We start from the raw sequence: 14,878 nt of genomic DNA on the forward strand, positions 1-14,878 counted from the left end.
GTGGCTCCACCCAACCAAATTATCATTCTTCCCTACGAAAAGCATGATTATAAAAAAATAAAACTATTTTAAAGGATGTTGCATCAAAAGCATGCCTACCAAAATACCATAAAAGTAGCAAAACTTGAAAGCCAACAACATAGACTACTTGGTCAACATTGCTGCAATTGGCCTTTTATGACTTCAACATGGAGCTTAATCAAACTAATTACTACCACTACTTTAATTAATTCCTTAATACGAACCTAATTAATAATTGAACATTTCATTATCTTCTTTTTGAGTGGTATGCATGAAATTATTAGGACATTATATTTAAATTATATGCAAAGTGGTATTGCAGTAATATAACATACATTTAAATTGAATTTGCGTTTTATATTATAGTATAATCCTAAAGTAATTGACCAAAAAAAAAAACCAGCTAATTAATTGAAGTATTTGTATTTATGTTCTAGTGGTCTGAGTCTGACTTTGTTATCTGCATGCATGGCTAATCTAATCTTTAAGGGCAGCACGTTGAAATTTGTGATAGATACTCTTTCTATATTCAGTATAATATTTATATGCATGCATGGCTACTTGCCCAACGACGGTTTTCTTTGTTTGTACATACTCGTTCTTGAATTATTTTGTTGATAAACCAATTTTGATAAATTTATATCTTGAGTAGTGAGCTATAGAATATATTTTTATTTTAGTAACAATATAGGCTAAGTCCAAATACTTGCGCTCGACAAAGTATTGATGAGGACTAATGTACTTCGTACGTGGTAATACGGAGTATTATGAGTTTTTGTAACTATTTAGATACAGAATAATTGACTACGGAGTAATTGTTAAGGATAACTCATATGTGAACAATACGGTCTCTCAAACTATTAGCAACTAGTCAACTAACTGAATCTACAAAACCAACTACACGTACTACAAAACTTACTTTTGCCGAACATGTCATTTTCCGGCATGTACTGTACAAGATTAGCAAGTTGAAATCCTTACAAAAAGCTGATAGGACCAAACATACATTCAAAAATACAAACTTTACAGGAAACTTCGTTGGGCTTTTAGCCTTTGTACTCATGTTTATACTGCTACTAGTAGTATAGCAGCCCACTATTTATACACCACTTTTTACTTTTATTATATTTTTTAATACTAAAATCGGAAAAATTAGAAATTAAATTTAAGGCCGACATCATCCAATGATACAATTGGCTAGTCCACGTCAGCAAAACATCCGTACACCTGGTCCGACACGTGGCAGTTTATCTGGTCCGGATATTACGAAGAATATTCCATTTATAGGTTTACCAATTTATTAGTAAAGGATTATTCTCCCTTGATTTTGGAATATGCTCTTTGCTACAGTACATTATTGACCTCCCCTAATTACAATCAAGTAAAAGATTTTATTTTAAGTATTTTATTTATGACTTTTAAATTTTTTTGTGGAGGTTAAGATTAAGCTAGTGGCTAAGCAAGTTGTCATATTGTCATTTTGCTTAGATTTTACTTGTCTCTACTGTACTTTGCAAATTCTTTCAACTTTCGGTTGATTTATTTTTATCTACGTACAACAACTTGTCATTCTCCGGTTTCCACTTTTCACCTTCTAAAAATGAAAACTAAGGTTCCCTCAAAAAAAAAAAAAAAAAAAAAAAAAAAAAAAAAAAATGAAAACTAAAAAGGTTTTCAATTAATTTTTGAGTTTTCACTTTTCACTTTAAGTTGACCGTTTTATAATAAAATTAATGTAAATCCACTTTACACAAGGTTTATTATTATATATTTAGTACTAGTATATAATTAGAAATGTTATCACAAATTTTTTGAGTACTCTAGCTACAATTTATATTAATTTATTTGATTTGACTACATATGAGTTACGTAGACATGTGAAACATATAATGTATTAAGATAATACATACATTAGCGTATACTTTTTTCATACTAAAATTTAATACTATGGAATATTAAAATTTATTGATGTGGAATATAATTACCAATTATTCATAATCAATTTGGTATGAAAATGATGAAATTCCAATATAAAAATTCCGGAATTATTATTTCATCCAATTAAACTTATAAGAACTATCAACTAATCAAAATCAGATAGAAACAACATTAATCATACAGTCAAATATGGCTGGATATCCAACCTATTAAAAACAATGGATTTTCAATATGAATCCAAAGTATCTAAATAACCTTTTTTATAAATGGATAGATATCTCATTCCTTAATAAAAAAAAATTAAAAAAAAAAAAGGGATAAATATCTCATTGTTTGAGTGAGACCATGACCATGGGATACTTTGATTAGACGAATTGGCTTCTTTTAGAACGTTAGATGCGTTTCACAAGAGAAGTTACTAGATATGGTAATAAGTCAAATAATTGTAATACAAATTCTTGTAGCATGTATATCATTATATGTTTTGGAAGTAAGATCTAGAAACTAAAATGAGAGGAAATTTATAATAATTACAATCTTATGGACAAATTTAAATAGGACATTATGTTAATGAGTTTGATAGTAACTTTCAAGAATTGTGTGGCATGCAATAATGTTTAGATTTATCTATAATGTCCCAAACAAATTAAAGGGAATAGTCACAATCATCTATTTGTTGCTATTGTTACTAGGAGTGGATAATTAAATCATAGTATGACAGTAAGACCTTTCAGTATCTACGAGTATATAATGCAGTGCTTAATTATTTGACTTCAAATCTTAAATGAGATATATATAGGTCACCATCAGATTACTTTCTTGCTAGCTAGTTATATCTAGTGGTGGAATTTATATTAAAATCGCGGTGATTAATGTTTGTGAAAAAATATTTTTTTTAAAAAAAAAATTAGGTCTACACTTTGTATGTACATGTAAAAACAAAAAAATTACAACGGTTGTAGGAGAATCTATTACTCTATACCAAATTGGAGTTTATTTTGTCGGGAATTTTCCCTCCTAATTTTATTTTTTATTTTTTTGGTAGAAGCATATATTAATTTGCCTAGGAAATTCATTATTTTTATTTATTATTATAAGTTTTGTAAGACTATTATTATAATTAACTATTGTGTAATATTTCAATCATCAATCAGCTAAAAAACCGAGCATGACTCATAAATTATCTAGTTTTTAGCGAAATTATCCCTTAAGGTGTCTTGGCACGCTCCCTTTATTGAGATGAAGATCATTTATCTCTAAGTCCCATATGATAATTATCATTATCGTTATCATAAAAGTCTTTAATGAACACAGTCCTTTGCATTATTGTTTTCTAAGCCATAAATAACTTGTCCTCTACGGGGCCTAATTATGTTGATATATTGTGAAAAAAAGTCCTTAATTGTGGGACCTAATATGCCTACAAAAATTTAAAAACACTAAACTAATTAATATCTTTAATTACATTTTTAATCAATCATCAATTAGTGCTTCTACAAAGAAATATCAATAACTCTAATTTATTGACGGTTTATAATTAATACTTGATGTTGAGATATTGCATATAATTTCAATAATGTACATCTTTGAATAACAATATCTTAAGTGTATAATGAAAATTAATATCATGAAACTATACTTCTCCAAACAAATATAAAAAAAATCTCACTTACTTGTATATGTTTTAAATGCTTATTATAATCAAAAGATAATTATTCTTGAAATATAATGTTTCAAATGGGACATACTCACATACATAAGGGAATAGAGGTAGTATATGTAAACAAGAACAAATTTGACAATTTCTTTTATTTTGGCGACAAATTCCTCAAAAAGTATTTATAATGAAGAAACATAATAATAACTCCAAATTTGGATATTATATCACAAACATCATTTGACTTTTATGTAATTTAAGTTTGATTATGTATTGTTTTGAATTTTACATGTATGTCTTTAATTAGTTAATATCTAATACTATGAGTAGTAATTACTAGGGAATAGATGATTTATTTATTTTTTCATAAAAAGAGTCAAACCCTTCGATAATGTTCACCACTTAGCTGAAGTAATAGGGAACAATTCTTTTGGCTAGAATTTAGGTAGGAAATTTAGGGGTGACAATCGACAATTACAGGCCATGCATTATTTCTTGGCCTCCAAAAATTGGATAAATTAATAGTACATCCATGCATTCTTGCACGCACTTCTTTTCATAGCTACTATTTCATGCATAATATAATTAACCTTTCTCTATCAAATGCATCACTTTCATAACCACGTACGTAATTTAGTCTTCTTGTTTTATATGAAATTAGTCTAATTTCCGAATACGCCTATGTATTGTTAAAATTATTAAGCCAGTATTTATTATCGATGCCACACAACTAGGGCTTGTTTTATATTGTATGACTATATTATTAGTTTAATTATAGTATTTGCATTGGTTTTATGAGCTTTCATTATGGGCATCTTTGAACGAGCATTTTGGCCACGAGTTCAAGCAAAAGATCATTCAGACCAAAGAATAAATTCTATTACTAAATAAATAATTTATATATTAGCGCCTAGATGTATCACAATATTTAATCGAAATATGATTAATATACTCTTCTGAAATGATCAAAATAAATATATTTTGGACCAACTTCAACTACATTAGACAATTTTTTATCGTGTCCACCGCGTTGTTAGATAAGTAACTCGAGTCTAATGGTGACTTCAAGACTTCACCACATATTTAAATTAAATTTTATAGTGTAATTTATATATTCACTTGTATTTCACTTATATGTCTAAGCTTACTTAAAGAATTGATATTAGATTATAAAATTTGTTTTTCCTGTACATTTATTTGTGATTTGAAAAAGGAATAATAACCCTTAATTTTCTGAATCGATCAAAACATACTTGTCAAATTTTGAACACTTAGGCCCTGTTTAGTTCGCCTTATATTTGCTTATCTGAACTTATCTGATGTGGTCTGATTTGATCTGATGTGGTCTGGTCTGATCTGAATGTCAGATTTGACCAAACTTTGACCTTAAATATACGATAATCTATACGAAAAAAATATATCAAGTGACATCTTGTTAAATTTGTAATAATGTGTATTTTATTAATATGTGATTTTCAGAATTTTTTTAATTATGAAATTAAAGATATTTAGCGATAAAAAACTGCACATAAAACGATGATCTCATCTGAACTTATTTTTTCTGATCTGAACTTATTTTTTCTGAAATAAGTAAAAATAAAGTGAACTAAACAAGGCCTTAGAAGCAAGTTAGTAGAAGAAACCAAAGGGTTGTTTAAAATAATATTACTCTATTTAGGATTTTTTGAGTTCAAACCATGTCTATATTGAATGATTTTCATACCTAACTTGAATATAAAAGTGGAAAAACTAAACACCTGTAATATTAAAAAAAAAAAAAAAAAAAATCATTCACAACCCAGCTAATGTATGAAAAGATTGCATCATAATACCTTATTATCTTGACGTGTACGTAAGGATTATTGGATAAATATAATGTGAGGTAGTGAGACTATACGAAAGTTTATATGTGGGGTTAGCTTATTGGTAGCACTCTCGTTTTCAATGACAAGACCAGAGATCAAGTCCTCATTCGGGAATGGATAGAAAAATAAGAGATCAAAATGAGTTTAGTTTGTTAAAGATTAGTTTCTTATAAGGTCTTTAAAAAGGGCAATCCAATAGTAGTTTATATACCTCATCCCAAAAAATAAAAGTTAAAATTTAGATTGATGAAGCAAAATAAACCAAGAAAATAGGTGGAAAATTGGGATGTAAAAAGCATATTCGTTGTTATAAAATAGATGCGGACCAATACAAAAGCATATTCCAATTTACCCTTTGATTGGGCGGGGCCATATCTTTTGACGGACATTCTTTGTCACCTCAGATAAACATACTTGCATAGAAGGATCTTTTTTTTTTTTTTTTTTTTTTTTTTTTTTTTTTTTTTTTTTTTTTTATATATATATATTTTATTGGGGACCAATTATTTTATTACTATTACATATTATATGATACAATGAATATCGTAGTACGTGTTTAAGATATCAGCTACTCTAAAGTTTTTGGCGGGCAATGTCCGGAGTCGTTTTATGTATATTGAAAGTGAATTTTAATAATAAAAAATTATATGATGAAATACAAGTATAAATTAAATTCGTTATATTTATTTCAGTACTCGTACTATTTAAAATATATTTTTCCAATTATTATTGAACATCAAAATATATTATCTGATATGTTATATTCTAAATTTATTAGTTTACTTCATTTTTCAATTGTTACATTAGCTTAAAAAGTTCAATACATATTTTGGTTAACATATTTAAAATAGCTATAGGTTTTATGTATGAGCAAATTAAAGAAATGAGATTAATTTTTGTTACTATGGATTGTTGTTAAATATACATGTATAAAATTAAACATTAAATCTTCAAGTTTATGAATATGATTAACTCTTTTTAACAAAACGTTGTAGACATGTGAGTATGTAACATGTCATTGGAGCAATGGTTGAAGTTAAAGTTAATGAACATGAAGTCATAAGTTCAAACACAATGCTAACAATTATTTAAATTACTAATCAGAGTTTAGCATAAGCAACCATAAAAATCAAAATTTGTAATAATTTTAAGAGCTAGGGAATTACATTTCTTTGATTTGTAAAGGTCACTTTCTCATGCAATTAAACGTATTTGTTCTTTATAAGCTTAAGCAAGGAAGTCTACATATAATTATTAGAGTGATTGACAAAGTATTTCTTATGGATTTTATAGATGTCAACTATTTATTTGATAAAGTGTAGCCCTATACCTTTGACATAAATTAGTACTGCAATTGTTAAATTCAATACGAGCAATTAATTAAAATTTCACGAAAATAATTAAATTTTTTCTAGCTTTTTTAAATACTAATTTATTTGTCATTTCCTGAAAAGTTATTGAAAATTGATCTTCACAAGTTGAAGCCTTCTCGATTTATATGATTTTTAGAAGTCGATCAAACTGATGATCTCACTACAACAAATCTTTGCCACTACTATAATGTTCTGATTCAATATTTGTTATGATGAATCGCTTGTATCAGGTGAAACGATAATATATACTCGTAAAAAAATATTACGTATATACTCCACAATAAAAGTATATGACATATTTAACAACTCTCCAAAATAAGAAATAACGTAAAAGTCAAAACAAATAAAGTAAAAATAACTTAAAGTAACTTCCCCAATTCTCCACTTAATAGAACAAAACGTTTCTGAGTTGCAGAAATATTCCAAGCCCTATATATATATATATATATATATATATATATATATATATATATCCCTACCTTATAAAAAGTAGAAAGTTACTCTTATGAATAGTGTAATGTCAAGTATACCCTTTAAAATGTGTATTTACATATATACCTTCATTAATGTATACAAGTTTTTTTAATGAATAGTGTTTGGACAATTATACCCTCTAAAATATTTAATTATGTACTTATTTGCTCTATGCTTTAATGTTAGTTGTCTTGGACATTTATATACTCATAAACATAGTGTTTACATATTTTTTTTTCCATTAAATCTGTCAACAACTAAATTTATGATTTTAACACCAAGCCGAAAGAGTCTCTAGATTTGACTAGCTATGTGCGCGCATCGCGCGCGTTAGCTACCCTAGTATATATATATATATATATATATTTTTTTTTTTTTTTTGAAGAACTATATAAACATTTTTTTATTCAATATAATAATATTTCTTAATCATAAAAGAAAAAAATAAAATAAAATAACATTCAATTTATAAGTAGCCCACGTCTAGCTCAGAAAACGGCCTCGCTTCAAACGAACTTCTTCTTGTTCGTAAAAAGAAGTAAGCTGCAATATCCAAACTCATTCTTCGGTAGAAGAGAGAGAAAATTTTATAAATTGCCAAATTCTTTTCTTGATAATCCCAAAGTTCAAGGCAAGTTATCAATCCACTATATATCAGCTCATTCTAAGGTAATTTTGCTTAATTTACTCATTATATTACCTTATTCTTCAAGGATTTTTTTTAATAATGATTTATTGATTTTTTTTTCTGGAGTTATAATTACGTTGAATGTCAAAATTTTGTGTTTTTCTTGTTTTGGGGATGTAATTAGATAATGGGTAATCGTGGAATTGATCAGAGAATTCTGGGTTTTGTTTTGTGTTTTATTTAATTTTATTTATTTTCCCAGAATTATTTTTATCAATTATGTAGAAATAAAAATTAAAATTCTAGAAGTGGGGGATGAAATCCTGATTTTTATTAAGAAAATTGCTAATTGAGGTGAAAAAATAGAAAGAAAAAAAATGTTGTGTTAGACTGTTAGTTCATAATTCATGAAACAGAGGAAATTACTGTTACAATTAATAAGACTGAAAATAAAAGTTTTTTGCTTTGATTGGTGACTGATATTTTGGATGTTTCACCTCAAAAGTTACCTAAATAACGTTTTGGCTTGATAAAAAATCTTCAATTTTTGAATAGTAATGAATAGTTAAAGTTGGTGTTAAATCAAATAAAGATTTTACATATCAGTATTTCCTTGATCAGATTATGTGGCTAGAATTTAACAATTTGATTAATTTAAACTAGGAAATTAATAATATTTGATTAAGAAAAAAAAATGAAAGATATAAGTTTGATTAGGAATATAGTATAATTGGCTTATTATAAATTAATTAAATTGTAATTGTGCACTAAAACATGGTTTTATGTCTCTTGTTTTACAGCTTGCTAGGTTTGTTGTTACCTGTGTAAGAAGATATCTTCCCAAACACAAAAACTTTGGCCTTTTCCTCACATTTGATCATTACTCATGAGTTCATCAATAGGTTCAATTCATGAACTGTATCATAGCCTAGAAATCAAAGATGAAAGACCTTATGTAATTCGAGTTATTGAAGATATCAAGAAAAGATCACTTTCATACCATACCTACCAAGGACTTGTATTGATTGTAACATTTTTATCATATGCAACATACCATGTAACCCGAAAAACCTCGAGTATAGTGAAGAGTGCCCTTGATCCTCAAACACCAACATCGCCTTCATTAGACTTAAAATCCTACCCATGGCAGAAAAATTACCTTAACTTATCAAATGGAAATGTAACATTATTGGGTGCAAACAATGGTGGATGGGAGCCATTTAATGGGAGTGATGGCACAGCTATGCTCGGTTACCTTGATGTGGCTTTTCTTGCAGTCTATGCTGGAGGAATGTTCTTCTCAGGGCACCTTGGAGATAGAATGAATTTGAGAGTGTTTTTAACCATTGGAATGATTGGAACTGGATTTTTTACAGCATTGTTTGGAATGGGATATTGGTTTAACATTCATAATTTTTACTACTATTTGGTGGTACAAATGCTTGCTGGTGTGTTCCAATCCACTGGTTGGCCTTCAGTTGTTGCAATTGTTGGAAATTGGTTCGGGAAGGGTGGCAGGGGTTTGATCATGGGCATTTGGAACGCGCATACTTCAGTTGGCAACATCACTGGTTCTTTGGTCGCGTCTGCCTTATTGAAGTATGGATGGGGGTGGTCAATGTTTGTTCCTGGTCTTATGATTGGATTCTTTGGCTTGGTTGTTTTTTTCATGTTGCCTGTTAGTCCCTTGTCTGTTGGTATGCATATGGGTGATGAAGAAACAGATTCTCCTAAGAAAGGTTTCTTGGCCGAACCCTTTATGCCCTTGGAAGCAATTGCTGAACATGAAACACTCGAGGAGGAAAAGGCTGTTGGATTCATTGAAGCATGGAAGATTCCTGGAGTAGCCAATTATGCTCTTTGCCTGTTCTTCGCGAAATTGGTTGCTTATACTTTCCTGTATTGGCTTCCCTTTTACATCAGTTATACAGGTACTTGCTTCTTTGATTGAGTTTTATTTTAAGATGCTATTTGTGACTAGCCAGTTTTCTTGCCTGCATAATACTTTATACAATACTGTAAGTTCCGAACCATAATAACATTTCATGTGCATTGCAGAAATTGGAGGAGAATACCTTTCCAGTGAGACAGCAGGAAACCTGTCAACTTTCTTCGATTTAGGAGGTGTGGTTGGTGGAATTTTAGCTGGTTTTGTATCTGATAAACTTGATGCCAGGGCTATAACAGCGGCTTCCTTTACATATTTTACCATCCCGGCTCTGTACATGTACAGAAGCTATGGATTCATCAATGTGTATATGAATATCGGCCTCATGTTCATTGCCGGAATGTTTGTCAATGGACCGTATGCTTTAATCACAACTGCAGTTTCAGCTGATCTCGGAACACATAAATCACTCAAGGGTAACTCAAGGGCACTTGCTACTGTCACCGCGATTATAGATGGTACAGGCTCAATTGGTGCTGCTATTGGACCTTTGCTTACAGGTTACTTCTCAGCCATAAGCTGGGATGCAGTTTTCACAATGTTGATGACAGCAGCTTTAATAGCAGGACTACTACTCACTAAACTTGTGATCGATGAAATACGTGCAAAAATTGATGGATACAGATCTCCTAGAGGGTCAAGAGCAGATGTTCTTGTATGAAAATAAACAAAAATCCCGTAAAACAGGATAATTTTTTTTGTTCATTGTGTGATTATGCTTAGAGTGTTCATGAACTTAGGCTCATATATATCCTCAGCTCGTAGGAAGAAACGAAGAGATGGCAAAGACCCTCGACGTCTAACTAGAGTTGGAGCAAAGGATCACATACATTCATCTGTACATTCTGTATTGGAGGGCTTTTACAGGGGATATTACTACCAAGTACCAAGTTCAAAGATCAGAAATCCCTTATATGGGATATCAGAAACTAAGAAAAAGATTGTGAAATTTTATTTTCCTTTCCATAAATTATATTTGGAATTATGGAGGGAAAAGCTTCATGTTGTAAATTATATTTATCACATTTGTACAAAGTTTTGTTTTTGTATGTTTTGTACTAAAAAATCGGCATTCAAAAAAATCGTTTATTTATGAGGCACGAAGTTTTTACTCCATCCTTTTTATTCTGTATAACATTGTGAGCTGAGATTGTTTGAAGTTGAAGCTTGTTTATACTTGTATTTTACATACTCGTATTTTAGAAAATGGCCTATTATTTATGAAACAAAGAAAAATTGTCACATACTACTAAGTAAAAAAATATTATTTCGGATTGAGAGAGTAGGAATTCATGTTACTCTACAATGACATTTTGTATTGTAGGCAAAATTCATTTGTCTCCAAGTACAAGTATGGTTATGTCTCAAAAATATATGTCAATCTTGGATTACCTACTAATTCCTTATACTTTGTATTTGTGCAACAAGAGGTTTCTTGATCAGTTGAACGTTGTATATTATAGTTCCATACACACTATCAATCTTTATTGAACTAAAACACGACTTTCAAATATTTGATACCATACGTACAATTATTTTCCAATTTTGTCAACTAAACTAGCTATTTTGTAGAGTTTATTGAAAAAAGAAAAGAAATTCGGTAGAAATAACACACCGCTCTCCCTCAATCTTTATATTGGGAAATTGATACTCGTATTTTATAATGGCATAAGCATTCAACCCCAAAATCGATCTACATGTACATCAAATCCATAAAATGATAGGTTTAAAATCCTCCATAAATCAATTGAAACTTGAAATTAATAAAGGTTGAAATCATATAGGCAAGGAAATTTCCTCTTCTAGCATTGTCACATGTAAATTGAAATCTTGAAATCATTTTAGGCATGCAAGGAAATTTCCTCCTTGTCTTCATCACCCAAACATAACAAGTGCCATATTGCTAATTATATTCACACTAAAGTACAAGGTTCATATACTCATATAGTCATATTACACTCACACTAAGCTAGCATGCATTTAATTTTAACCTATAGTTTTTATTATTTTACTTGTATGATGACTTTAATTTAATATTAAACCGTGTCAAAACTATGAGCTATAATTAAACCTTCTACAATATACATTGGCTACAACTTGTAGATAAGGCCGCTTAATTACTGTTGAACATGTCCCAAATTAAATTTAATTAGGGACTACTAATCATGCTTAGTAGGCTTTAGTAGCTATCAAATGCTGTCATTATGAAGTGGACAAAGTAATTAACTGGTTTTATTAATTTAATTAGTATTTTTTTTAGGTAATTAAAGTTTTGTTTCTGGAATTGAGGAGGGGACCACTATATATGAAAAGCAGTTGTGATATCATGCAATTATTCAACGTATTAGAAATTGATTTGGATGTGACGCCAAGAACCTTCAAAGGGGGGATATGATGATGTATTATTGACAATCTATGCATAATTGCATATAAATGTACAATTTTCTAATAACTGTAACTGTGGCAAGGTTCCGTTCGTTGCGATATACGTATTGTCTAAGAGCTTATTTGATATCATTTTTACTGTTGATTTTGATAGAAATGGTCGCCCTAATCAACATCAACTGGTCTTCCTATTCTCCTTTGCCCCTAATTAGACAGCTCTTGTAAGTTGTAACCCTTGTTGCTTTTGCTTGTAGTGTTTTTTAAATAAGAAAATGTGTATTAGTGGCTCATTATAGTGATTGGAACTCCAGCTTAGTACAATAGAGGAGAATAGTTGCTTGTTTTCTAAACAACTTCAATTAATTAAATGTGATTACTATCTTGTGAAAGATGTGTATGAAAACAAAGATTTAAGCTTGGACAAGATGATAATGTTAGGAATCAACCTTTGAATATTCTAAAATTGTTTAGAAAAGTTATATTTATCTCATGAAATTAAGTTCAATGATTCTATTTTGATTGTTATCTCATCCATCTTATCGACTTTTAAGCCTTTATACATATCCAATAAATTTGGACGTTGTAAAAAAAAAAAAAAATCATTAGTATGTACAAAAAATAAAATATCTTGATCATATATGAAGTGGGTGTTGATATTAAGTATGTGGTTGACAAAAATGTTAACAAATTTGCTATAATTGCAAATTATAGAGATTAAGATAGTCTTTAGTCACTAATAATGATTCTAAATTATACTATAAAGTCTATAATTCTTGAATATTATTGGAAATTTGGATTGACGAATGACTGACTCTTGCTTATGCATTTTGAATACGCAAGTCTTAAAGAACTAGTGCTTGTATGAATATACTAAACACCTTGTTCTCTAGCACCTATTATAAAAGGTATGTGTTCACTAGGAACAAGGGATTTAGGTGGATGTAGGTAACTATGTAGATGAAGGCTGTGAATTATGAGCCACAAGTTTAACTTAATTAGAATTTAATGATTTGTATAAGATTGAATTGTCGTAATTTGTATAATTACGTAAATGGTGCAATACAAGTCTGCCAGATAAAACAGTTCTGGAGCTGGGAGGGAAGCTCTAACCACTTGAGCTATCCCTCACTCTCTGTGATGAGACTTATATGAACGACTTATAATCTAAGTGACTACGTAGGATTTTGATTTCCGTGAAATGGTAATTGTTACTTCAAAATTGTTGTCAAATATTCCCACTTTACTGATGCAACGATATTCCGCATCCCATTTTCATTCAATAAAAAAAGGCCCATCAAAATGGTCTATTCGAAACAAGGAAAAGTTAAACAAGCATTACATATGGTTAAATATGAAGCAATAATATTGGTTAAAATAAAGTGACCACTTGAAATTGGGGAATTGATTATTTGAGTCATTCTCCAAAGTCTAGACTAGTGCCATCATGCGAGTGAGGCTTTACCTTATTTATTTTAAATTAATTGAGGTTACTTAAAAATGAGTGGGATTAGAATTTTTTTATCTTTAGGAGCGTCATCTTTTATGTGAACCACAATTTAGATTTATGTTTTTTGACAGAGAACCACAATTTAGATTACTAATAATCATAGCAATCAAGCTTTTAACCACTAATTTAAGATGATGATATCATAGATTTACATATATTTATATAAATAACCCTACTGTAATAATAGTAATATATAGTGATACTAACCTCGTCACCTTGATTACACATAATCAAGTAGCGATTATAGACAGATTAGGTTGATTAACTATGTGACTGATTGTACCTATGATGGTCGTCACACAATTTCGACAAAAAAAATTAGGAAAGAAAATTGTCACATAATTAAGTGTTAGAAGTTCCTAAAAAAATATAAAAATCACTACTAAAAATCTTGTAAGAAGAGACGACTAGACTACGGGCCTATTCTGATTTATTGAACTGAGATGAGCTAAACTGAGATGAACTGATTGGAGCTGAATTGAACTTAACTGAACTGAACTGAACTGAATAGAGCTGAAATGAATTGTTTATGAAAGAAGAAAATTAGAAAATGAACTGAAGTGATTGGACCTGAACTGAACTGACTGAACTGAAGAGAACAGACGCTACATGTAGCCTATAGGTTTATCATTGATTGTTACAATAAATTTGTGAGAAGGAAAAATATTTGATTTCTTTAATTTTACTTTTTAAAAATAAAATTCTTTTTTATTTAATGTAATTTTTTTGTCGTAAGTTAATCTAAATACTAAAGGATCAATATAGCATATAAAAGAGATTTATCAAGAGCATAAGAGACATCATAATATAAGCGATTACGTTATCAAAAAAAAAAAAAAAAAAAAAAAGAAAAGAAAAGAAAAGAAAATAAGGGGGCGTTTGGTTTGGACAATGGAAACGGAGTGTAAAGGAAACAAAGAAGAGGGGAAAAGGAATCATTTAGCTATTAGCCCTATTACCTTTTCATTTATTTGGTTTAACTATGAAAATAAATGACATTTGTTAAGAGGAGGGTAAGAATATTTGTTACCCTAAGTTTTTGAGAGGTAACAATTGAGGGATAACCATTATCCTTAGGTAAT

The 14,878-nt window shown here is 29.5% G+C and overlaps 1 protein-coding gene across 1 annotated transcript; it reads left to right on the forward strand.

Annotated features, from left to right (window-relative positions):
* Positions 1–7,802: 7,802 nt before the first annotated feature.
* On the forward strand, positions 7,803–11,008 carry LOC145564130 (putative glycerol-3-phosphate transporter 1). Its single transcript, XM_081624468.1, has 3 exons — positions 7,803–7,997; positions 8,757–9,887; positions 10,015–11,008. The coding sequence occupies exons 2-3, from the start codon at positions 8,843–8,845 to the stop codon at positions 10,563–10,565; spliced, it is 1,596 nt and encodes a 531-aa protein (XP_081480594.1). The 5' UTR covers positions 7,803–7,997; positions 8,757–8,842; the 3' UTR covers positions 10,566–11,008.
* The last annotated feature ends 3,870 nt before the right edge of the window (positions 11,009–14,878 follow it).

The sequence above is a fragment of the Chenopodium album genome, chromosome 10, assembly GCF_948465745.1.
Source record: "Chenopodium album chromosome 10, dcCheAlbu1.1, whole genome shotgun sequence".
NCBI classification, from domain to species: Eukaryota; Viridiplantae; Streptophyta; class Magnoliopsida; order Caryophyllales; family Amaranthaceae; genus Chenopodium; species Chenopodium album.